A 23,559-nucleotide genomic window follows, 5' to 3' on the forward strand; every position below is an offset into this window, starting at 1 on the left:
GATCCCTATTTGAGCTGCCTCTTTTTAAGGACCTCATAGGCGGCTGGTGCCTTTTTCCTGTTTGCATGTCTGGATGCCTGGGTAGGCACAGGATGCGAACTGACCTGGAATTCGCATTGGTGATTATACATTAGCTGATCATGGTGGGCTAGCAAGCCACCCACCTTGATGTGCGCCTCTAAGCAAGCACTATTTATTGCTTTACTGAGACTATCACAACTGAGTTACTAAACCCTTATTCAGGGCTTATGGTCGACATCAAATGTTGAGTTGAATATTGGCGATCGAAAGGCTGAACGGGTATGAAACAAACTTCTATATGACTAGAAACAAAAAGAGGCTATTGAAGGAGCCGTTAGTTTATCTGAATAAAACTATGGGAGTTCTGCCCCGTAACACAAAGCCAAGACCCATGTATGGTAGAATTACCGAATCTGGAATGTCTCATGTCATTTTAGCCAATGACAGCCAACTATAAATGCTTAGCAGACTAGTCACATTTTGAGAGCTAAGGATTGAAAAAAAACTCACCTACATTTCATTGCTCCATGTTTGAAGAGTAACGTGTAATGTGGTTCTTCAGTAGACGAAGATAGTTGTCCGTTCCTAGAATCGAGGTTATTCGTGTCACAGAGCGATTCGTTGCCAGGGTACGTGGGTATCTGTAAGTGCCCACTTCAGTTTCGGGTGTCCTCATATAGATGGATAACTTTTTAATATTTTAGTTGTCCTAATTGCAAATGTACTTGTGCACGGGGTATCCTTCTAATCTCAGTAATAGTACAATCCGCGCCGGCCATATCCAGAATGCTTAATGTACAATAGGCTCGAGAATTTATAGTAAAACCCTAGTATGTAATTCTTGCCGTGCTTGCCCCATAATCAGGCGTCCTCCATGACCAAGTCGGGATCAAACTCAGTACCCAAGTCTCGGTCCTCCAGAAACGTGCGTCCAAGTAGTGCGTCCGGGAGGTAGTCCTGTTTCACCTTGCCGTCCTTGTAATTAGGATTGTACTTGTACTCTTTTCCGTACCCGAGCTCTCGCATGAGCCTCGTCGGCGCATTTCGTAGATGAACCGGAACAGGCAATGCCGCTACACCCGGTTCTTTCAGAGCGGCGAAGGCGTTATTTAGCCCTCTGTAGGCACGTGTGCTCTTCGGTGCGAGTGTAAGTGCTACTGTGCAGTGGGCCAGAGGTATGCGGGCCTCTGGCATGCCGATTTGCTGAGTTGCGGTGTAGGTTGATGTTGCCAGAGAGAGAAGTGAGCTATCCGCTAGTCCGACATCTTCCGACGCGATTACAACCATGCGTCTCGCTATAAATAGCGGATCCTCTCCAGACTGGAGCATGCGGGCTAGATAGTAAAGCGCTGCATCTGGATCAGAGCCTCGAACTGATTTGTGAAAAGCGGAAATTGTGTCGTAATGTTGATCGCCAGCTCGGTCATAGACCAAGGTTTTCGTCAAGGATGCCTTCATACCCTCTTTTGTCATTCCTTCTTTATTTGATAAGGACAGTGCTAGTTCTAATAGGTTGAGTGCTGTTCGTGCGTCGCCGTCGGCGAAGTTGGCGAGGTAGGTTATTAATTCTTCATCGAGGAGAGAGGACGGTGGCGATGACGTGGTGGAGAGTTCGGTTTGTAATGCTCGCATTAATACGCGCTGAACGTCGGTGGTTGTTAGTTTCTGCAAAGTGAAGGTTCGACATCTGGATAACAGAGCGTTGACGATCTTAAAGCTTGGGTTTTCGGTTGTTGCACCGATGAGTGTAATAGTGCCTGCTTCAACAGGTTTGAGAAACACATCTTGCTGGGACTTGGAGAAGCGGTGTATCTCGTCGCAGAATATTATTGTTTTCCGTCCTGTTAGCGCCAGCTCGTTTGCCGCGTCGTTGAATATCTTCTTGCATTCTCCCACCCCAGAGCTTGTTGCGTTCATCTCGATAAACCGTGAGCCAACCATACTTGCGATGCAGCGTGCGATGGTGGTTTTGCCGGTGCCCGAGGCACCCCATAATATCATAGATGGCACTCGATCGGATTCGATTAGGGATCGCAGAACACCATGGGGGCCGACAAGTTCTTGTCCGAAGACATCGTCAAAATTTTGAGGTCGCATGCGCTCAGCCAAAGGGGCTGCTCGATTGGTCTTCGTCCTCTTTAATATCCGACCGGTCTCTGGGGGCGCTGTGTCATCTACCCTACTGCCTCCATTTTGCATAGATGATTCCTCGCCGGGACCTTCGTCGAATGAGCGTTTGAGGCCTCCGTTTAGTTTCGCTGCTCCTCCATTTCCGTTGACTAAGGGTGTGACGACCTTGGCAGGTGTTGATTGTTGGCGTTTGGCAGTGGGGGTTTGGAAGAAACTCGAGGCAGGCCGTTTCTGCGATGCCGATACAACACTAGGTCCCTGAGTGGAGGACATGTGAGGAGACGAAGAGATTGTCGAGGGATCAATAATAAAAGTTTCGCATCTTTGATCGATATGTTCGTTGATCTTCGGGGATTGGACTTGCTTCTTACAAATTGGGCATTCAACCATTATGACGACCGGAATTTGAAGCAAAGGAGGAAGAATGGGTGTGAAATTCTAAGAAACAAAATAAAGAACCATTTGATAGAGAAACAATAAGCAATCAAACGGTTCAACCTAAATTTCGTTTAACTTCTGTAGAATTCTTGACACGAAATAATTTGGATTCGGAGGACGCGCTCTGACGAATTAATTGTCTCGGATGGGGACGAATTGATTAGATAAGCCCTGTAATATATCTTCTTTATCGATAATAGCCCGTATTTTGGAACTGTCAAGGGTAGCTTCTTGAGCTAGGTCCACGGTGCACTGTACAATACAGAACGTAAGCGGGTCTTAGCGGGCAACCCCACCCTGCTTATTCGATACAACGGTTTTTAAACCCAATTTGATGTTAGAAGCTGCAAGGTTCTCGCATTCATATGGATGTCACAGGCGTGGTATAATAGGCATTATGTAAATACGTCCAGTCTGTATTGACAGATTCAATTTTTTAGGCAGAGCTATGAGGAAAACCTTCATTGATTGTGCCTCAAGGAAACACTCATGCTGCAATGTTGTCATCACCCCTTAGAATTCCGTATGTACTAATGCGCTAATGCCATCACATCCCGTGGAATTTAACCTCAAGAATGATATCCGAGACACCCTAAATGTCAACTGGAGTATGCAACTTGGTCGTGTAGGCCTGGTGTGACAGCTATTCAGAAGAAACGGGTATCGTGTCAATTGGATCGAAATTATCTGCTAGGAGCCATCTCTTAGAAGACTCATCTTCGTTTCGTTCTCGACCGTTTTACTGGACGTTGAGGCTCTGCTACCTCGGGTTCACTGTCTTCTTCGTCAGATTCAACGTCCTCATGGTTGACATCATCTTCGTCTAACTCTTCTCGACCCTCCAAGTCAACCTCATCCTCTTCGCCCGACTCTTCATCCTCTTCCGAGTCGTCCTCAGCCACGCCATTGGTGACCGGCAGCTCGTCGTCATCATCCATGTCCATAGGTCCGTTAGCCAACTCTGCATCGCTTTCCTCCCCCTCTACGTAGACGATGCCCTCCTCATCGTTATCATCACCGGAGTCTTCATTTCGTTGCAAGCCACGGCGTAATTCCATTTGCGCCTCAAGTAGATCAAGCTTTCCTTTCAGGGCCAAGAGGGAATTTAGGCCTCTTGATCGTTCCTCTAATACTCGATGTAGTTCGCCGAGTTTCTTGGCTAGTCCTGGTTGAGTTGCCAATGCGCCTCCGTGTGCAACTAAGGTCCATTGTACCCAGGTCATTAAACTACCAGCACGTCCCGGCCGCCTGTGCATTCTAGAGGCTAACTTGATAAGTAGTGTCCCTGCAAGAGTGGAGTCGAGTCTTTGAATGGTGTTGCGAATAGTGGTTAGATCATTGGTGTGAAGACAAGATTCTAGAAGATCCGCATCATCGGTGCGGAGTGCTTGAGATAGAACAGTTCCGAGGGAAGAAAGACTAGGGGGGACTGGGGCTCTTCCCGGGGCTGGGAGGGTAGGAGATTGTGTAGATATCGCGGCGGGGACGTCAATGGTGTCGTGTGCGCGGGCGAGCTCGCCGAATGTGGGTTGCGTAGATTCTTGGTCAGACTCGCCATCGGTTGCTGGCTTAGGCGAAGGCATATCGATATCGACATCTCCGTTAATTTCTTCTCGTGATTGTAGCGCATCCTCCATTGTGGATTGGCCCTGGGGCGCCTCGGCGTCAGACTTTGTTGTGTCGTCCAATTTCATATCTTCTCCATTATCTTTCTCGTCATCTGTATAGTCATACTCGCTACTGCCCGAGTCGCTCGAGATCTCTATTACTTGTTCGTTCGAAACGTCGTTTGCCTTTAGAATGTCCGGAACTGACACAGCTGTCTCGGATTCGTTGATGCTGGCCTTCAAAGGTATCTTTGCGCTTTGCTTAACGACTGGGTGAGCAATCTTAGTTGACAATTTTCGTTTAGTTGACATTGTGTCTGTCTGGATAATGAAGTCGCAATATTATAATTGCTGTAGGAAGATGAAAAGGGCGAATATGAAGTATGAATCAGCGGGGCTAGAAGTTGAAAAAAACAACTTTATGTTGTAAAGACGACAGCGCAAGACTTTAAAAATCTTTTGTATTTTGCACGCGAGTATTGTTGCATGGCGAGGTACCTCTCGTAGTTTTTTTTTCTTTCTTTTACTGATAACATAAAATAATGGGGCTCATTATCGAGCATCTAGCTGTGATAGGCGGTTGGTATTTCCGTTGCCGAAACATGCACGGACCATGGATGAGAGAAGTACCTAGGTATTACAACAGCTGGCAAAATTGTGTCACCAAGTGAACTAGCACAACGTGTGTTAAATATGTGTATATTGTGATTCATACTGTGCACTCGATTGAAAGCTCCAGCGCCCCATCAAGTCTTTTCGGATTGAATGGGACTCATCTGCAACATTTTTCCTCCACCGCAACTTTTTTTCATTGAGGCCAACCTGTTCTGTTTTCCAAATGGTGCCGGATCCGAATCCCATAAACGAAGCGATTATCTGGCCTGAAACCTGAGCGGATAAGATCATTCTGTTTTTGTCTTATCCATCAGCTAGTACTCAAGCAATACGATCGATAGGTCTTGATGAAAATAAGGAGAATTCTCGACGACGACTTTCTAGGTATCCCAGAACCTAGATCATGTGATAGTCGATGCACGAAGTGGCCAAAACGGAATAACCAAATATCCTGATGAGTCAACAACGAAGGAGCTATTCCTAATTACACACCCGGGTAGCAGCAGTCATCAAAAAAAGACTACCCAGTGGCTTCCATCATTTCAAATGAGCAAGGGTCCCAAAGCACTACGCGTCACGATTGGACGGTCGCCGGAAAGTCATCATTGCGCTCAAACTCTGATTGGCCTTCCATATCTAGCTCGTCAAACAATATTTCTCGTCAAAATCTTTTTGAGCACCGGGTCCTTCGTTGCTTCAATGTTGCGTGCTATCAGCGAAACAACCTACATAGGTACATGTTAAGATCTATCCGTCACCGTTAATGGAAACATTGAATAGATTATCTTGCATCCATCCCAAACGGAGCCCGACGAATATCTTGAAAAGATTGGATTACAGAGAAGGAATTCGAGATGCTTAGAATCTAGGTTCTAATCTGTTCTTCAATTCAGCTACGGTAGGTAACCATTTTGTCCCCGATTCATCTACAGGAGCTCTACACAACCTTTGCACACACAATGTGCTTAGATGGGTATACTTGGTTACAATCGTGAGAAAGTGTGCAGTGTGCACCCCGATCCATGTCTCAAAGAGACCCACATCTCGATATCTCGATAATGTGATTTGCTATGAGCTTCTTTGTTACGATCACCGTGGGTGTTTCTCCATTGTAATCCTTGTCGTAATTCCCCCAGTGATGGCGAACCGTGATTTCGCAGCCCGGGAAGGCGCGTTCTACAAATAGGAAAGTGGCCCCAATCCAGAAATTTTCGCGACGAAGAAAAAAAAGAGACCTCTGATTCCCGAGATTTTTTTTTTACAACCCTTCCTCCTATTTTTCCATTTCTGCCCAACCCCAACCCCCCCTCTAATATTCCGATCACCGACACCGCCTCGCATCTTCAGAAATTGATTTCATACCTCACCACCACCACACAAACCACTTCCACTACTCACTACTACCACCGCCGCACGCGCACCACGCGACGAAAAGTACCTAGGTACCTTTTTTTCATCCATCCATCTCGCTCTCACGCTTAATATTTTTTGTCTTGCCTTATTTTCCCTTAAGTGCAAGGCTGCGCATCGATTCGCTGTTTAATATTTTAAGTTTTTATTCATTCCCATCCTTCCCCCAAAACGGCAGTATCGCGCAACTATCGCGACTACTACCGCTTTGGCCACCCGTGCATACATCACCTGCCGCTGCCGTTGCGTTGCGATCGCGCCTCATCGCCCTAGTCGTGAGCCTCATCGTCGCTTAGTAGCTACGGTATTGAAGCCTCGTCCATCTCGTCATTCGTTTGGTCTGATTTAGTTCAACGCACCAAACAACTTTTTACTCTTGACGATATAATTCGCAAACGCGCTTCTTACTGCACATTACACTTTTACCACGCCCTTATATCAATCCTCACATATCGCGTATTCAGAGGACGTCATCTCATCGCGCCTCCTCTCAATCCACATCCATACTTCATCTCTACATACTCTTAGTCTTTAACTCCCGGTCTTCAAGATCTGGGTCTCGACTCGGAGCTGGCGTGTTTTTTTAGTCTGGGGATTTTGAGAGGTTAGTAGATTCAAGTTCTCCTACTGTCTCGTCACCCTCCCTTCTACACAATCCCTCCATCTTTTAACGCCATCCTTTCCTTGTCTCCCATATCACTTTCCATCCTAGTCGGATATATATACATAACGATCTCATCTTCTTCGTTACGATCCTTCAAATCAATGTATCCATAAGCAGGCCGCCGATTGTGATTTCAGACGAACGGTTACTCCCCCGTTTCCCCATACCAATAATGGATTTAGATGATGTACATAGGTAGGTAAAGAACAAGGCCGCCATTGATTGATAGCTGTCGCGATACTTCGACCCTGCCGCCTTCGCACGGTCTGATCATACTAATCGCTAGGACTCCAAAAGTTTTATAAAACAAGCTGGCAGGTGCGAATCTCACAGATTAACATCAGAAGATGACTACAAGAATCGCAAGGACTGATATAAAAAGTTTACCTTCCCTTTGCGACCAGGATATTCCCACAATTCCCCAGTCTTATTCATTCTAACTTTACGCCGATTGGTCAGCCACCTTGCGATTTCCCCCTCCCAGACAGTTCTAGGTTGTCGCATTTCGCAAGGCTGGGCAGTCTGCAAGTCGAGCAGGAGCTCCTAGCCACTATCACCACGGCAGCGACGCAGAACAAACAGAGGCACCTTCCCATATCGCAAATCACTAGATTCATTCCCTAGCTTTTTTTTTATCATTTAACAATGTTGAATTCTTCCCTTTCCCACTTCTTTTTTTAACTTCACTTCAATTCATCATCGCACCCGACCACAATTCTTTCCCAATACATGCACCTACGATTACAATCATCACTAACTAACTACGGTTTTTAGTGATACCAAGATTTATGTGCTGATTATCTTGAAAGGTAAGCAATCGCAAGTTCTATCCGATATCAATTGCAACTTTTTTTTATTCCCTTATCCCGAAGCCTCACGTACCTAGGTGTAACAAGTTTGTGATGTGCACATTCTTGATGCGCTACCAATTCTCATTCACGTCGCATATCACAACTCTTTCTATTTCTCACATCTAATGTCACCTTGACTTTCAGGCACACCTCTCAAGTCCTACGAGAGAATAACGAGGCCTTTTGCCTCTTCATATCCCCTTCATTACCATCAACCGGTCGCAATCCCATATTCTACGTAGTTGGATGGCAGTCATGGCTACCGAAGAACCCCAATCACTGCCAGTGGTTCAGAAGAGCACAGATTCTGTGCCGAGTGAGGAAAAGGTGGGCGACGAGTCGAGTGTCAATGGGTAAGAGCATGCTTAGCGTCACCTTTTAGAATCATGATGCTAAATTTAATTCACATAGACATTCAGAAGACAAAACCAAGGTGGATGAGAAACCGACTACTAACGGCAAGGCGGAGCTCACAGAGTCGACCGCCGATGATTCCTTAAACAAAAAAGCATTTGCTACTAACGGCAATCTCCCAGAGCAATCGACTGATGTCCCTCTAAGCTCAACTGATGTCGAGATGGCGGATGTTAACGGTACGTCGACTGTGAAGAACTCGTCCCCGACCGAGACCGAAGCAGCAAAGGAAGACAACGCCGATCCTTCGACATCCGACAAGCCTCTTGCGACCGAAGAATCAGCAGCAGTGGATCCAGTTGTCGAGAACATTGGTGATTCAATGGACGTGGACACCCCTACAAGACAACCTGACGAAGAGGTAAAGGTTGACCAGGAAAATGGCGCCCAGGACAAGCCTACGGCTGGTAATACAGCAGAGCCTACATCATCCCAAGACCTAAGTCAACCGTCAGCTAGTCTCGCTAAATTGGACATCAAGGCTGCTCAATCTGACGCATCGGTTGCCCAAGTGGATACTCCTATGACCGATCAGCCTACATCAGCAGGTAAAGTCTCGAGAGAACGTGAAGAAGATGGAATGGAGGAGAGAGCGCCGAAACGGGCAAAAACAGAAGAGGACACAAATGGCCCGACAGCAGATTCGCTTGTTGTCGCAAATTCCTTGTCATCGGCGCCCACACCTGGTGAACCTGCAGACCAAACCCCAGATGAGCAAGTTATCACACCCTTCCAGAATCGCCAAATCCGACAGATCTTAGCAGGTTTAAAGAAGACAAAAAATGGGCTTAATTTTAGACAACCCGTTGAAAGACTCTGGCCAACCTTATGGGAGGACTATAAAACGAAGATAGAGAATCCTGTGGATATCTCTCTTTTCGAGCAAAAGCTGCGTGAAGAGAAGTATGCTAATTATGGTGCATTTAAGGCTGATGTTCGATTGTTGCATCAGAATTCACTCGCGTTCAATGGTGATGCAAACGCGATCACTGTGGCTGCAGGTATGGTCAGAGACGCAATATTCATGCGTCTTCCTGAGATCTCCAAATTAGAGGAACCTGCAAAACCCGAGAAAGGCAAAGCGCATCCGACACGCCATACTGAACCTCGGGCAGCCACCCAACCTCGCAGACAATCCCAGTCGCAGCCGCGCCCAGAGGCGGCAAGCCCAAAGCCGAGACGTCCATCCCCAGCTCAACCTACGCAGTCAATTCCTTCATCTTCGGCCCCAGCTTTTGCGATCCCTCCTAATGGTATTCCTCAAATCCGTCGCGACTCTACGCGGGAGGACAGTGATAGGCCGAAGCGACCTATCCATCCCCCGAAGAATCGCGACCTCGATTATGCCGCAGCTAATCGTAAAAAGTTAGAACCTGAGCAGCGTTTCTTCGAAGTGGCATTGGAGGAGATTAAGAAAGGCAAGCATTACGCATTGAACCAATGGTTCCTTACGCCCGTCGATCCCGTAGCTTTGAACATCCCGACGTACTTCAGCGTTGTTAAAAAGCCAATGGATCTCGCTACCATGACGCAAAAGAACTATGAAGGCGAGTATAAGAACGTGAAGGATATTGAGAAGGACATGCGATTGATAGTACACAACGCTGAACTCTTCAATGGACCAAGCCACGATGTCACGACATTAGCGAAGCGCCTCGAAGATCTTTTCAAGGCCGAGCTCGGAAAGAGAGAGGTGTGGATGAAACGTCACTATCCCCCGGAGCAACCTTCTACGACGAATGCTTCGGCTCCTAGTCCTGAGCGAAGCACTCATGAATCAGAGGAAGAAAGCGAAGCCGATAACGACGACGACGAAGGCAATGAGGCCTTCCGTACGCTACAGACTCGATTAGATGAAGAGCAAGACAAGCTTAACGCTATGGTGGGCTCCAAGAAGCCAGATATCACCATGATCGAGATCCAACAACAGATGGTGTCGATGCTCCAGCGAAGGCTTGTTGAAGAGAAAACGAAAGTGATTAGTGGAGAGAAGAAGCCTAAGCCGAAGAAGAAAGCTACTAAGAGTAAGCCGAAGTCTGGGGCTGGTGGCTCGTCAGCTGCAAATAAGAAGGCAGCGGCTGGAAACTCGACGGCTGGTAAGAAAACCTCTGGGAATAGTAGTCATAAGAAGGCAGCTCCCAAGAGCCGACCGGTTGGAGCACTGGAGAAGGCAGTCATCGCTGAAGGTATCAACGAGCTTGATGGCGCCACTCTCACTCGTGCTGTTGAGATCATCAAGAGGGACACTGGTCAGAATGTAAGTACTGGAGCATTCGAATCCATTTACATTTGCATTCATCCCATGAAGTCTTTATCCCAGTTGAAGATGAGCTAACTTTGTTGCAGGAGAACGACGATGGCGAAATGGAATTGGACATAGATGCCCTATCCACGGATGCTCTCCGAAAGCTCTATGACTTGATCAACAAGACTGCCCCAAGCGTTCGGACGAGCATCGAGCGAAGACCGGAATTTAGCCGACCAGCAGAGCCCGAACCTAAGGCAAAGGCTAACGCCCCAGCCAAGCCTAAGAAGAATAAGCCAATGAACAAGCATGAGCAAGAACGTAAGATCGAGCAGCTTCGTGAGCTTAAAGCCCAACTTCAGCGCGGGGGAAGCGGTAGTCAAGAGCCCCTACCCAACGAAGTTGAGGACAGCCGACCTGCGGAATCGAGTGAGGAGGAAAGTGACTCCGAGGAGGAATAGACACAAAACCCGATTACTCCAAGCACGCTTAGTCTCGGAGTTAACGTCAGAAGGATGCCATTGATATTTCTCCAATCCCTTGTATGCCTTGATTTGGGCGGTGCAATTCGCTGCTAAAGAAATGAGAGGGTATGCTCATCACTAAAAACCTTTTCGAACTTGCACTCCAAAGGCATAGTTCCCTTCTGATTATTGTACGACTTGGGAGATTCCATAACCAGGTTTATCCTGATCATTGTATCGGCTAGGAGGCTACTCACAGGCAAGGCGACCTTGAGAAGGGGCGAATTAGGTCCTCCATCTAGGAACCGGATGGACCACATGCTGCCGATGGGCTTCTATTGCTGTTGCCGTATTGCCTATTACTGCAGAAATGTGAATTCGATGAATTAACATGCCATTCATATCTTGCCGCGTGTCCAAATGTTAATTTCTTTTCGTCTTTGTTCAAACAGGTTGATCCGACATATCGCTGTGTAATCCATATCTGTCCTGATTTTTCGAATGTCATGATCGTTGCCATCGCCTCCCGATCTTCGTATTGCCGGCGAAATTCTAATGCGACATAATGGCATCCATGTATCGCTCAGGCAAATACTTCAACTATGTTTTTGGATTAGAGGTATGGTATATGACAGGTTGCTCGATTGTAAGTGAAAATAAATTGACAAAGTAGGTAGGTACTAGGTATTGTAGGTTTGAAACCTAAGGGTACCTATTGAAAGTTCAACCACACAAATCGGATGGCCTAGCTTTTACGTAGGAAGGTTTTTTTTTCCTAGGGCAGGGTAAGATTTAGGGCACCAGTCAAATGACTTTATAGTACGCCCAGAAACTTTATAACCCACTACGCAAGATTTTATTTCTATGAAGTTGAGTTTGGATTAATAAACGTTACTAGGTAAATGCCTAGTAGGTAGGCGTCAAACAACGAAACTAGGCGCAAACATTCAATATTGTGAACGTTAATATAGGTAAATAAAATATAAATATAATGAACTAGAAGTTATGAGCCTCATCAAGTCCAATTATATCCGACGTATCCTGATGGAGGCAGTATCCATCACATATAAATAAATGCCTTCTCTACCTCCTTTACCTCCCTTACCATCTCGCCCCTATACCATCCGAGTAAGCATTATTCCGGCAATTTGGAGACAAAGAGCGCGACGCCGAATCGCAACACCAAATCAGACATCTTATCGATATATATTTAACAACTCATCCACGAGAAGACATGCGCTTCATCACAATCGCACGCACGGTACTCGCCGCGTCGGCAGTTCTTGCTGTCGGTGGTGCCGTAAGCCAAGCTGCCCCTATTTCGCCCTTCTCCACAGCCAACAACACAGAAGGCAGTGCATCCGTGTCCGCATTATCGTATAATGAGACCGTGGACGAGGGAAACGTGACCGTCTACAAGGGAATCGATGGTCTACCGTGGCTGTCGCATATTACGTGCAAACGAAACTTCTTCAATGAAAAGCAGTTGACGCCGGAAGAGCGCGAGCGCATGCTCGGTTGCTATAAGGACTTTCAGGATAAAGGTACGTTCGCTTTCGCGTTTTACTCCCCGTCGCTGCGCTCCTCATATCCTATGTCTATGTGAAAATACACATATAGATATGCACTTTATGCTCATTCCCCTGAAGAAATATGTAAGTGAGGGCGCTAATAGCTTCGACTAGGACAATGGGTCGGCCAGATGACTAAGTGCAACGATACCAAGAGGTATTTCCAGTCCTGGGGCCACCACTGGGACAGCCCACCTGATTGCTGGAACGCCTGCAAAGGATGTTTCGAGGACGCCGTCTTTGACCAGGCGGCGAACTTCCGCTGCTGGAAATATGAAGGGTTTTCGGCGAGGTGCCACGTCACTTATGAGTGATCGAGCGGACTATCGTTCAGAGTCATTTCTTATTTCTTAATTGAAATAGAACTTGGAGATAGTATGGGTATGATGGCTAGGACGGATGTAGTATTAGTGTATATATTATTGTGCTTGTATGGCCTCTTAACATCGCAGATGAGAGGTTATATGTGAGATAACCATATATGACGAGTGCTTGGATTATCCAAAAAATGGTACTTGAAATAGAGCGTTATTGGCTTATGCTTCATGCCGTGCTAATTGAAAATTTAAAAATCTCAGATAAACGCTGTTAGCTCATACACCCTGAAGCGATAGTACGAAGGCACCTAAGAAAATCCGATGATTCTCACCTGGTAATTTTCTAAGATAAGGTCGTCGGCAGTAAGCAGTGTACCTAAATATGAATGTGCTATAGCGCTTTGGGGAATAGGGCAGAGGGATGCGGAAATGTGCTATATCTCGATGAACATGGCACATTTTAGCGCTAATTAATAGCCCTAACACCTACCTGGGTATTGTACAATACCATCTAGCCTCCAGGGCTCCAGGGCTGGCTTAGGGAGTACTTTCCAGCGCATATATGGCACAGCCTGCAGGGGAGATAGGGTTCAACTCCAAAGAAGCGGGTCCTGCGAAGCTTCGTCGAATACCCAATTGATTGGCTCCGGGTTACTGAAGTCGAAGAGAGCATCTGACATCTAACGAATTTCTTTCTTAGCGATTAAAAATTCATTGCGACAATCATGTACTTACTGAGAAGTCCCAGTCTCCCAAGGGCTGAGGTTCCGAAGTTGAGTGGGATTGCTCAAGTTCCTCAACGGCATTCTTGGTCTGATACCGAGCCAACATTTCCTCAAGCTTCGGTATGCATTTTTCTTCAGCTTCCTCTATGACTTTGACGAGAAACTTGCGGAGATCGTCCTTTTCAAGACCTTGTAAGCGGCCCTCGACATGTGCAGCTAATAATGATGCGAGGAAATAGCCCTTGATACTGGTCTCTCCAGCTTCGATAGTCATCCACGACCAGGTCTTCGCTTCTTCCATTATGGTTAATAAATCTTGACGAATAAGACCAGGTCCCAGTATATCTTCCTCTTGCAATTGAGTCATAAGTTCCATCGCTATTAGGACGCTAGCCTGCAGTGTGATGATGCGAAAAAATCCCGAAGCGCAGATCGCAAGCCGCGGTAGGTCGCGTTGTTTTGAAGGGGGCATTTCCGTTTCTTTAGATGTTTGGAATGACATGGTGGTTGATGATGGATACATTGTACGCCAAACTTTGAGTGAACTCTCGATAATTACTTTCCTGGAAAATGCATACGCCGCCTCTTGCGTTGCAGGATTGAAATATGGATTGTGGAGAGATAAGATATAGCGATTCATCAGGAGGCTCACCATATCCACCTCGAATTCTGACGGCCGTAGCCCAGGACCGGACTTGTATCCTCGGAGAAGTCGAAGCACAGACTTATATGCTGTCCTCAGTTCTGCGTCAAGCCGAAGGGTCTCCCCATACGTACCGCGAGAATTATGATCATTCAAGAACTTTGTAATTGAGAGACGAGTCGCAAACATCGTTCGGAGAGCTATCGCTGTAGACATTTGGGTGAATGAGGTTTCCGGCTTTGGAACGGGGTTGTCGGCTGTGATTTGCTCATCATCAAAATTGCCGGGAGGTTCGGTATCAAAACTGTCGAGAGAAATAAATGGCGGACCCCCTGAAGTCAAACTCAACTGCGTAGATAATTCAAGAATCGTGTTCCATAACCTTCTGCGCATCTCGGCTGCAAAAATTGACATCTTCGGCAGCCGCTTAGGATCCTTATGTAAACCCATGTAGATTGCCGTCCTAAGTAATGTGCCGGCTGAGATCCACACTAAGTCCGGACCGACATCAACAAATTCTCGGGCTATTAATAAGAGGATGTTGGTTTGAATATACTGAAGATTTAACCTGTGTTTGAATCCCGGTTCGGAAATCCAAGTCTGTGCCTCGAAGACCCATCCTATGGCTGAAGCCTTTAGAGAAAATAATTCATCGTACGTAGTAGCTCCGATAGCTAGTACCAACTTCAGTTGAACTAGGAATGGTATGTTGGGTTCGCTGCTTGTTGATACCCAGTGTGCCTCATAGTCTCTCTTGAAAGTAGGGATATGCAGAATTCGGTAAACAGGTTCAACTGTGCGAAAGTAATGGTTAACAAGCTCGTCGGCGACATCCTTTGACGGTAGGTCTGCTACTGGTGGTGAAGGCCACTGTGCAGACCGCCGGTCTTTGATAGACCTTGCCAAGCACTTAGATTTCTGCATAAGGACAGAGATCTTAGATGACTCGTCCCGTACATAGGGTTCGAATATACCTATTATATCTCGCACCTACTAGTTATCAATTGATATCCCTCCAAGACGTCTAATGGATAATGTGTGGACATACAAGTGAAAAGCCTGTGATCCAATGACTCTGGCCAAATACGCGGGTCTTGTGAGTAACACTGCGTGATATAGCCCGAGGTTGACCAGTAAAGTCGTCTTCATGATGGATGTAAAAAGTTCCACTGATACGTGAATCGATGATCTCTATATTTGAGTCCGAGAGTGGGACGGGAGGCTGAGAAGGTGCCAGATTTATTTTGGATAGTTGTTCTTCAAGTTGCTTAATTCGACTTCTCAGTGACTCTACTTCTTGAGATGAGTGGCTGGCAGAAGTTGAGCCTGTGGTCGAACTGGCTGCCTTGGGCGATGATTGGGACGTATTGTTAGCGACTGTTGTCGCTGTAGCTGTGCTAGAAACGCTATTGATAGGCGCTAAGTACTGAGACTCTCGGTGACGTACACCCAACCCGAGCTCAGCTCTCTGTTGAGGATGGGAAATGAAATTCTCGTAGACACAACTCCCACTCCTGGATTTTACACAATTACTACATGGGCTCTCTCTGCTACATCGGAGTTTTCGTCTCCTGCATAGGGTACAAGAACTGTATTGTACGTAATGCGGCATTCCGCTATTGTTAGCACTATGCACCACCAATTTAGGGGGTAAGGGGTTCTAATTGCAACATACACGGGCGGCCTTCTACGCCGACGTTCGGGGTCGGCCATATCTTATCGCTTGAAATCGCCGGGCTTTTATTCTTGGCTAACATGAACTGTATACGAACATTGAAAGTGTATAAGTTTCGTTGTGAGTGGTGTAAGGAAGCAGATGAGATGTGAGATGAGTCGCGCATTCCTTCCGTCAGCAATTTCCCGAATCCGACCCCCGATCCCCGACCCCGAGATTTTTACTTTATCTCCGAGACACGCGCCCCACAATTGTTCGTTTGAGGTTCTCGTTCACCATGATTCTTTCTTACGATCTCACCACCACGCGAAATTAGGAATATTTGTCGGAAGGCAGAAGTATTTCCAATATACGATATATACGATATATATCGTCGCGATAATAGCCAGAGTTCGAGATGCCTTCCATTTCACCACAGCCAAGTTTGACCGAGCAAAGTCTCGTAACTAGTTATCAACCCCCTATTATTGATCAAGGATAAACAATAAGACACAGCCGATTACCAAATGTCTTCTTCATCAACGGAAGTTCGAGAAAAGAGCTCGGTATCTAGCTTAGAGCTTGGGCAAGATGTAGCACCCACCGACGTGCTTGATGTTGAAGAAGCTCCCGACGGGGGCCTTCGAGCGTGGCTTGTTACTATTGGAGCCTGCTGTATCTTCTTTTCGGCTCTTGGCTTCTCAAATGCCTTTGGAGTCTTTGAACAATATTACTTGACGCATCAGCTCAAGGGACAACCACCGGACAAGGTGGCCTGGATTGGTTCTCTAACAGTATTTCTCCAGTTCCTGTCAGGCAACATCGGCGGGCCATTGTTCGATAGTTTCGGAGCATGGGTATGTAATATCTTTCCAATTTCTCTAGCACCAACCAAGCTCTGTTCGCTAATCCAGGAATAGGTAATACGACCCGCTGCAGTTCTGTACGTCTTTGCTATAATGATGACTAGCTTGTGCAAAGAGTACTGGCAGTTCATGCTGGCCCAAGGCGTTCTACTAGGTAGCGTCATGGGCTTTCTACAGTTTCCGGCTATGGCAGCAGTGTCCCAATTCTTTAGTAAGAAGCGAGCAGCTGCGCTGGGCGTTGTAGTTGCAGGATCATCTATTGGTGGTATCGTCTTCCCCATTGCATTATCGAAGATGCTGAATGGTTCGTCTATCGGGTTTGGCTGGTCAGTTCGAATCGTGGGATTTATTACGGTACCCCTCCTCGGCTTCGCATGTGTAGTTGTCACATCTCGCCTACCGCCACGGACAGCGACCTTCTTCCTCTGGCGGGCTTTCAAGGAGCCGAAATTTATCCTGTTGACGCTTGCGCTGTTCTTCATGCTTCTCGGCGCGTTCACCCCGCTATTCTACATTCCAACGTACGCCGTCTCAAGGGGCATGGACCCGACGCTCGCATCTTACCTTCTTGCCATCATAAATGCGTCATCTACATTCGGTCGCGTTATCCCAGGCATTTTGGCGGACAAGTTTGGACGATTAAACATATTTGCATTTGGTGGCTTCGTCGCCGGAATTGTGATACTCTGTTGGGATAAAGCGGAAACCACTGCAGAATTGGTGGTATATTCTATTGCTATCGGATTTGCATCTGGGACAGTCGTCTCAGGAGCCTCCGCGGCCTTCACAGAATGCTCAAATGACCCTCGAGACCTCGGTACCTACATAGGGATGGGAATGGGCCTGAGCTCTTTCGCGGCTTTGATAGGCCCTCCGGTGAGCGGAGTGCTTGTAAGCAAATATGGAGGCTATTCCCAAATGTCTATATTCAGCGGGGTACTTGTTTTATTTGGAGGTTTTATCGCACTCGCAGCAAAAGCTTCAACCTCAAAGGGCGTGCTAGGAAGGATATAAATTTTAGTATCCGCCATTCATCCACCTATCCATCAATCTCTACTCTTATACCTTCTATTAGATTTAGGCCAAGGAACTTCAAACTAGACTAGAATACTCTAATAAAGCTACGCAGGTATTGCATATTGCTCCAAGGTCTGTGTTTCCTCTTATTTTGCTTTGGACCTGTGTGCTAACGACACAACTTTAGCGTGGCTTAAGACCTTTAGCTCACGCTATGTTCGAAATGCTCATACTTGTTTCGAATGCAATCACAATAGGCTTGATTCTGCGACACTCAGCCCTAGATTTAGCTTTACCGCCGCCGTTGAAAGCCTGCCCCCTCAATCCAAGTATTTCGCCGTTAGTGAACCTCCTAACTGACAGCCGTTATTCCTAGCATCAGGTCTCATTTTTGTTATACCCATCATAATCTTAGATCATCTCTCGAATATTTCCAACTCGAGGTAACGCAACGATGGAATATGTTTTGGAGAAACCTCATGGTACACATAACCTATTTGAGCTATTGACACTGAAAGCTCTCCTGACATTCAGCACGGCGAAAGTTCTTCGAGGAAGTTCAAGGGTTCTCCCACAAATCGCAGTTGGCACTACTATATTACTATTTGGATCATACCTCTGGTCATCGCACTTCGCCAGTCGCACGGTGAATCCTGATCATAACAAGATCACATTGGAAACTGGTGAGGTTATAAAAGGGGATACGGGCGGCCACGGGCTAAGGATCGTGGTATTTGGGGGCGGGGATATTGCTACGCCAAATCGAGCATCGTGGAGAGCAGATGGCCCTACCTCGTCTTGGACGGATATCCTTTGTTTACAGGTAACACTCATATCCAAAGTGAGGTTACGCTAGAGATGCTAATTGTTAGTGATTTAGTTGAATTGTAACCCTTATGTCTCATTTATACCTCTCACAGACGACGACGGAGGCGCTTTCGTGTCGAATTCATTGTTCGAAGCTGCTCTGGCCCGTACATCAACAGCTGGCAATGACACTACTGCGGGACTTGATTACTCCTGGCTAGCCCGGAACTATCCAGTCCCTCCCCATAAAGACCTTCTTCACCAAGTTGAAGCTTTCCTAGCCAGTCCCATGCCCTTAAAGCCGCCTCGAGAGACGCTATGGATATTCAATGTTGGGTTTTGGGACATATGGAGCTTATCAGCATTACCTCTCAAAGTTGCTACACGACTTATAGAGACTGAAGCGCAGCATGTCCTCTCGCAGGTAGAAATACTCTACGAAGAAGCGCACAAGAATGATTCAGTTGCTTTCTCAGACTACTACACTGGTATGGGTTTAGATACCGTGCACGTCATAGGAGAGCATTCATTACCCCAAGCCCCTTTTCGCGTATTTATACCAAAACCATTCGACATATCTATGACACCTGGGTTTGATAGCGTCCGCTTCACGCCTCCGCCGCCACACATTCAAGCCGAACAATTGCGAAACGCGGCGTTTCTAACTAAACATTGGGATAAGGTAATCCAGAACATGCTTAATGAATGGACAACTCTTCCGGACTTGGAAGAGAAGAAAGCGAATTTGAATGGGGTTCCTATCCCGCCTGCCCGCCGCGAAGCGATATCATATGATATATCCAGCTATATCGAAGAACTCATCATCGAATATCAGCTGCGGAACGCGGATCTTGTCGATCGCAACAGGCTCAGATCGATGGCGGCAGCAGAGGGGTATACAGAAATATGGAAGCCTTGCATCCAGAGGAATGATGTTCCTAGCGGGAACAGTAGTAGTGCTGAGAATGCCACGGAGAGCGATGGATGGAGCGTGTGTAATACACCCGACGAGCATTTGTTTCAGACTGAATTCACGGTTAGCCGGCGGACTATCTTTGAAATTGGAAAACGGGCGGCTAAGCTATTGAAGCGTCACATGGAAATGGATGAGGAGTGGGTCAGGAAGGCCCAACTACCACTGTCTTCTCTGCGTAGAGGACCTGGTGGAGAGCCCGAGACCCGAAATTCTTAATCCACGATGCAATGTTTCGGAGTGGTGGCTGATCCTATATTTCCTTTCTTTATCCTGTTCAAGAAGGGTTAGTGTTCAAACGACTTACCTAATCTCTTTAGTTTATACATTTTCCGGTTATCTAATTACCATACATCTCCCTCTAATAAATATAGAAGCATGATCATCATCCAATTTAGTCAGTCTCGTATACTCACCTTAGCCATGCTACTCTCTATAGCCCGACAGCATTCCTAGATGATAAATTATTTATTACCATATAGAGTTATCATCCATATTAAAGTAAGGACGAATTAATTCTATTCGGTGAAGAAAAGGGTGTTGAATGGAATAGCGACATACATAGAATCATAGATAAATTGATGATTATGTAATATTCCGGACAAGACGGAATATTCAGAAGACCGGTTAGTGGGGTAGAGTTAACCCCGCTTGATTATGTAACCAGAATTAGATATTCCTTGGCGCACTGCTGCAGCTTCCCTTCAATGTTCCAAGGTTGTTACTCATTCTTATCTCCTCTTCTCTCCCATATCTCCTTGGCTCCTTAGCTTGTTTATTTACACGAAGAACCATTGGTTTAATTCATAATACTTTAGAATTATTTCTTCAACGATGCCTCTAGCTCCCCCCGCAGAAGGCATATTTCCTACAATAGAGGATTGCGAGAGAGCGGTACAAGCTCACGCTGCAGCAGAGGGCTATGCCGTAGTTTTACACGCAAAAGCCAAATCGAAACGTACTGGCGAATATATCAGATATTTAATCCGTTGTGATAAATCAGGAAGTTTCCAATCTAAAGCAACAATCGGGATTAAGAAGACTACCACTAAAAAGACCAACTGTCCATTTTCTTGTGTCATGAATAAACGTCAAGATGGTGTCTATTTCGCCGTGACCGTTCCAGAACATAACCATCCTCCATCTAGCAACCCCAGCGAGCATGTGCAGCACCGAAAGTTGACCGAAGAGCAACGACGCTTCATAGAGGCCGGCGCTATCGAGAAGAAGACGGTTAGATCTATTCACGAGGAACTTCTTAAAGCATATCCGGAATGTCTCGCGAAACTCGAGGACATTGGAAACCATGTCCAAGCTTGGAAGAAGAAGGCCAAAGACAACGCTACAGGGGTGCAAGCTCTTTTAATCAATCTTCAGGAGAGGGAAGACGTCTGGAGCTTTCCTTTGGAAAGAAACGGTAGCTTAGAGGGTATGTTTTGGGCTCCGAAATGGTCTCAGTCCCATTGGCAGCGACAACCGGATATCCTCATAATAGAGACAAAACACATGATTGACCAATCCGTCCTCCCCGTTATCGAGATGAATAGCGTCCTGGCCGTGAACTCGCAACTCGGAGCTGGTTATGCTATCCTCCCAGACAAGAATGACCCCACTCTTTGCTGGCTTATGCAAGCTGTGGATAAACTCCGTCAGCGCTTGAGAACCCCCAAGTTACAAATCCTCAACATAACAGACTTCAAGACTGCCGAAAGAAATGTTTTAGTCGAGGTCCGTGTAGGACGGAATCTACGTGTCGTATGCGGAAGGCTCCTTGATTCCGGAATGGAAACGCCAGCTCAATTTTCCGGTAATCTCGATGACGTCAACGGCGACCAGAGCTTCGGAGTAGTTATGCGGGGATGATCATATACATTTTTAAGCTCTGGCTCGTGTAGGAATATCTCACATATTAAAATGTCATTCCCCGACGTTGAATTTCGATATTCGCGAAGAGGGGTGGTATCGAGTGTCATTATTTCGGAGTTAATTCGAGGTTCATGTTGGCGCGATTGAAATTTGTCCTGGTAAAAGTACATCCTAAGAATCTACACTCAGAAGAAAGGGAACCGTTTTAGCGGGTATGAGTATTTATGGCTAACTGTTCATTCAAACAATCTAGTGGCATTAATCATGACGAAAATATGTGTTGGGCAGTGAAATTATTCATTAGCAGAAAGGTCAATTAGCTACTAACTGCTAAGACAGGAATCTAATGGATAATCAATTTATCTTCAACCCCGGTACACTATAGTGGTATCTCATCTCCAAAGCTTCAAACAGGGGAATCCTCTAAACAACACGCGCTGCTATTTCTCACATAGTTACGCTCGGCAGCTCAGTCAGCCCTAAATGGAAAAAGATACGATGTCAGCAATTACACGGTTTTCAAACATGCTAGCTTAAATAGAGTGGCACTTACATCCGTCGACATCTTCCTTGATGGTCTGCTCCTTCTTGCAGGCCGTGGCCTGGGCCGGAGTCTGGGTCTGCAGCTGGGAGCACTTGTCGTTAGTGCAGCGAGCATCCAATGCGCGCTGTAGGGTGTCCCCCTTCCAACCGAACATGTAGTCGCCGTGCCAGCCGTAGCCAGTTTGGTCGTTCATGCTGTACACGAAGGGCTGGCTACCATCGGCAGGCCAGATCGACGGGTCGTTGAACTCGCGAGTGTCCCACATGATTTCGTACATCACTTGCGGCAAGCGTACGGGGTGCGTCGTCGGGCAAGCGCTAGACATCTCGAAACTTCCGCTCGATGGGTATGCTACGTGGCTCTTGTGGTCGGGGCTGTCGAGGCTCTTGCCGTCCCAGCAGCTAAAGGGATTGGTTAATAGATTCCCAGGATTCCTGTCATTCTCGACTATAGTAAGGTGTCTTACGTTGGGAAAGTAATGGTAGCACGGATACCTCCGGCACATTGCTTGTTTGGTAACGCAGAAGTGTCCATTTGGCCGTCGGCGCAGGGAGCACCGCCGAATGGCGTCTGGTTGACGTTGGTGTAGCAGCGGTGGCAGAGCTGCTTCTGTTGGCCTTGGGATGTCCGCAACATGGCCTCGCCGACGAGCATTCGGAAGCCCTATTCGCTTATTAGGGGATACCTAGGTGGAACAATGTGTCGGTAAACTTACTGGCTTGAAGGCGGTGACCTTGGTACGGCCGTCATAAGGCGGGATATAGTAGACGGTCATTCCTTCCTCGCCTTGAAGGCCCTGCTGCTGTGTCAAAAAACCCTAAAAGTTAGGATTGAGATACCTCAACGTACAAGGTTTACCATCTGCTTCACACGCTTGTAAGTCCCATTGCGGGCTTTGAAGTACAGGTTGGCTGTCCAGTAGTTGGAGAAGTCCTCGCTGAACGAGCATGTTGTGCAAGTCGATTCTGAGGGGAGATCATATGCCGCGGGCTCCATAGTCGCGTTGAAGGAGTTTCCGCCGACAATTTGGTGGATGTGGGGTGATTGGATAAGACCCGGAGACACGAGGGGGTCTACACGCTCAACAACTAGTCTGTCTTCCGTCTTAGAATTCACGCATTATCTTTCTGGCCGAGAGCCCGATATCTACCACGACTTACCTGGAGCATTGGAAACGCATCATCGCCGCTGTGGCATACTGGGCAGAGACTTGCTGCGGGATCGCCGCAGCGGCTAGGAAGAGGGCCTTCCACTGCATGTTGATGGAGGAGAAGCAGCTGAAACTGGTCTACACAAGATAAGATTGAGCTGAACTGTTGATCGGAAGGGGCAGTATGGATAGGTCAGGGTGAATAATAGAATCTTATATATCTAGCGGCCTGTCGGACGGAATTCCCCTTTAAGGGTGTCGTGGCAGGGTCACCGGATAAAGTGCATTTTGCCCAGTCTTCAACCAATTGCCGAAGAAAGTGGTCGAAATAGAATTGACCGAGGGAATAATTAACTCCGAATGGCCTTGAAATATTGAGATGCCTTTTCTATTGGGCAGGAATAAATAGATATCGCACAAGACAGAGGTTTTGATGCTGTCTATTCCAGGTGTTCTATATTGGGATATATGAAGGAGCAGTACTAGCCCATCATTGGCGCGGTAGCATTTTCTACCTTGTTCTCTCGGATAACGGGAAGAGATGATCTACAGGGAGGCCGACCTGGT

At 46.8% G+C, this 23,559-nt stretch overlaps 9 protein-coding genes across 9 annotated transcripts; 5 read left to right on the top strand and 4 right to left on the bottom strand.

Moving 5' to 3' along the window:
- Positions 1 to 754: 754 nt before the first annotated feature.
- Positions 755 to 2,669, bottom strand: GGS22DRAFT_164579 (P-loop containing nucleoside triphosphate hydrolase protein). Its single transcript, XM_047961553.1, has one exon. The coding sequence runs from the start codon at positions 2,539 to 2,541 to the stop codon at positions 883 to 885; it is 1,659 nt and encodes a 552-aa protein (XP_047818729.1). The 5' UTR covers positions 2,542 to 2,669; the 3' UTR covers positions 755 to 882.
- A 327-nt stretch (positions 2,670 to 2,996) lies between these two features.
- Positions 2,997 to 4,348, bottom strand: GGS22DRAFT_164580 (NUC189-domain-containing protein). The gene has a single exon (XM_047961554.1). The coding sequence runs from the start codon at positions 4,281 to 4,283 to the stop codon at positions 3,303 to 3,305; it is 981 nt and encodes a 326-aa protein (XP_047818730.1). The 5' UTR covers positions 4,284 to 4,348; the 3' UTR covers positions 2,997 to 3,302.
- Positions 4,349 to 7,649: 3,301 nt separating this feature from the next.
- Positions 7,650 to 10,913, top strand: GGS22DRAFT_147953 (Bromodomain-containing protein). Its single transcript, XM_047958969.1, has 4 exons — positions 7,650 to 7,694; positions 7,881 to 8,089; positions 8,148 to 10,407; positions 10,497 to 10,913. The coding sequence occupies exons 2-4, from the start codon at positions 7,983 to 7,985 to the stop codon at positions 10,854 to 10,856; spliced, it is 2,727 nt and encodes a 908-aa protein (XP_047818731.1). The 5' UTR covers positions 7,650 to 7,694; positions 7,881 to 7,982; the 3' UTR covers positions 10,857 to 10,913.
- Positions 10,914 to 12,093: 1,180 nt separating this feature from the next.
- On the top strand, positions 12,094 to 12,744 carry GGS22DRAFT_189111 (uncharacterized protein; the record flags this gene model as incomplete). The annotated part of the gene is made up of 2 exons (XM_047964804.1): positions 12,094 to 12,403; positions 12,545 to 12,744. The coding sequence occupies 2 exons, from the start codon at positions 12,094 to 12,096 to the stop codon at positions 12,742 to 12,744; spliced, it is 510 nt and encodes a 169-aa protein (XP_047818732.1).
- A 593-nt stretch (positions 12,745 to 13,337) lies between these two features.
- Positions 13,338 to 15,828, bottom strand: GGS22DRAFT_180096 (putative C6 transcription factor; the record flags this gene model as incomplete). The annotated part of the gene is made up of 4 exons (XM_047963733.1): positions 13,338 to 13,427; positions 13,483 to 15,105; positions 15,164 to 15,686; positions 15,791 to 15,828. 4 exons carry the CDS (start codon positions 15,826 to 15,828, stop codon positions 13,338 to 13,340), a joined length of 2,274 nt encoding a protein of 757 aa, XP_047818733.1.
- Positions 15,829 to 16,098: 270 nt separating this feature from the next.
- GGS22DRAFT_148005 (MFS general substrate transporter) lies at positions 16,099 to 17,905 on the top strand. Its single transcript, XM_047958970.1, has 3 exons — positions 16,099 to 16,626; positions 16,690 to 17,784; positions 17,840 to 17,905. Exons 1-2 carry the CDS (start codon positions 16,297 to 16,299, stop codon positions 17,647 to 17,649), a joined length of 1,290 nt encoding a protein of 429 aa, XP_047818734.1. The 5' UTR covers positions 16,099 to 16,296; the 3' UTR covers positions 17,650 to 17,784; positions 17,840 to 17,905.
- On the top strand, positions 17,906 to 19,810 carry GGS22DRAFT_148006 (uncharacterized protein). Its single transcript, XM_047958971.1, has 2 exons — positions 17,906 to 18,475; positions 18,533 to 19,810. Exons 1-2 carry the CDS (start codon positions 18,107 to 18,109, stop codon positions 19,649 to 19,651), a joined length of 1,488 nt encoding a protein of 495 aa, XP_047818735.1. The 5' UTR covers positions 17,906 to 18,106; the 3' UTR covers positions 19,652 to 19,810.
- Positions 19,811 to 20,162: 352 nt separating this feature from the next.
- GGS22DRAFT_148020 (uncharacterized protein) lies at positions 20,163 to 21,520 on the top strand. The gene has a single exon (XM_047958972.1). The coding sequence runs from the start codon at positions 20,267 to 20,269 to the stop codon at positions 21,293 to 21,295; it is 1,029 nt and encodes a 342-aa protein (XP_047818736.1). The 5' UTR covers positions 20,163 to 20,266; the 3' UTR covers positions 21,296 to 21,520.
- On the bottom strand, positions 21,521 to 23,316 carry GGS22DRAFT_148033 (uncharacterized protein). Its single transcript, XM_047958973.1, has 6 exons — positions 23,003 to 23,316; positions 22,692 to 22,935; positions 22,558 to 22,638; positions 22,309 to 22,505; positions 21,852 to 22,243; positions 21,521 to 21,777 (listed from the first exon to the last, which is right to left on the bottom strand). Exons 1-6 carry the CDS (start codon positions 23,098 to 23,100, stop codon positions 21,746 to 21,748), a joined length of 1,044 nt encoding a protein of 347 aa, XP_047818737.1. The 5' UTR covers positions 23,101 to 23,316; the 3' UTR covers positions 21,521 to 21,745.
- Positions 23,317 to 23,559: the final 243 nt, after the last annotated feature.

Source organism: Annulohypoxylon maeteangense (genome assembly GCF_022496945.1).
Source record: "Annulohypoxylon maeteangense strain CBS 123835 unplaced genomic scaffold GGS22scaffold_9, whole genome shotgun sequence".
NCBI lineage: Eukaryota > Fungi > Ascomycota > Sordariomycetes > Xylariales > Hypoxylaceae > Annulohypoxylon > Annulohypoxylon maeteangense.

Excerpts from the sequence above, each read along its gene's own strand:
- GGS22DRAFT_164579 (XM_047961553.1), bottom strand. The coding sequence starts at position 2,541 with ATGGTTGAATGCCCAATTTGTAAGAAGCAAGTCCAATCCCCGAAGATC.
- GGS22DRAFT_164580 (XM_047961554.1), bottom strand. The coding sequence starts at position 4,283 with ATGAAATTGGACGACACAACAAAGTCTGACGCCGAGGCGCCCCAGGGC.
- GGS22DRAFT_147953 (XM_047958969.1), top strand. The coding sequence starts at position 7,983 with ATGGCAGTCATGGCTACCGAAGAACCCCAATCACTGCCAGTGGTTCAG. Across the intron at positions 8,090-8,147 it reads GACGAGTCGAGTGTCAATGG|ACATTCAGAAGACAAAACCA; the intron begins GTAAGAGCATGC and ends TAATTCACATAG. Across the intron at positions 10,408-10,496 it reads AGAGGGACACTGGTCAGAAT|GAGAACGACGATGGCGAAAT; the intron begins GTAAGTACTGGA and ends ACTTTGTTGCAG.
- GGS22DRAFT_148005 (XM_047958970.1), top strand. The coding sequence starts at position 16,297 with ATGTCTTCTTCATCAACGGAAGTTCGAGAAAAGAGCTCGGTATCTAGC. Across the intron at positions 16,627-16,689 it reads TCGATAGTTTCGGAGCATGG|GTAATACGACCCGCTGCAGT; the intron begins GTATGTAATATC and ends ATCCAGGAATAG.
- GGS22DRAFT_148006 (XM_047958971.1), top strand. The coding sequence starts at position 18,107 with ATGGAATATGTTTTGGAGAAACCTCATGGTACACATAACCTATTTGAG. Across the intron at positions 18,476-18,532 it reads CGGATATCCTTTGTTTACAG|TTGAATTGTAACCCTTATGT; the intron begins GTAACACTCATA and ends TTAGTGATTTAG.
- GGS22DRAFT_148020 (XM_047958972.1), top strand. The coding sequence starts at position 20,267 with ATGCCTCTAGCTCCCCCCGCAGAAGGCATATTTCCTACAATAGAGGAT.
- GGS22DRAFT_148033 (XM_047958973.1), bottom strand. The coding sequence starts at position 23,100 with ATGCAGTGGAAGGCCCTCTTCCTAGCCGCTGCGGCGATCCCGCAGCAA. Across the intron at positions 22,506-22,557 it reads AGGTCACCGCCTTCAAGCCA|GGCTTCCGAATGCTCGTCGG; the intron begins GTAAGTTTACCG and ends ATAAGCGAATAG. Across the intron at positions 22,244-22,308 it reads GCTACCATTACTTTCCCAAC|CTGCTGGGACGGCAAGAGCC; the intron begins GTAAGACACCTT and ends CAATCCCTTTAG.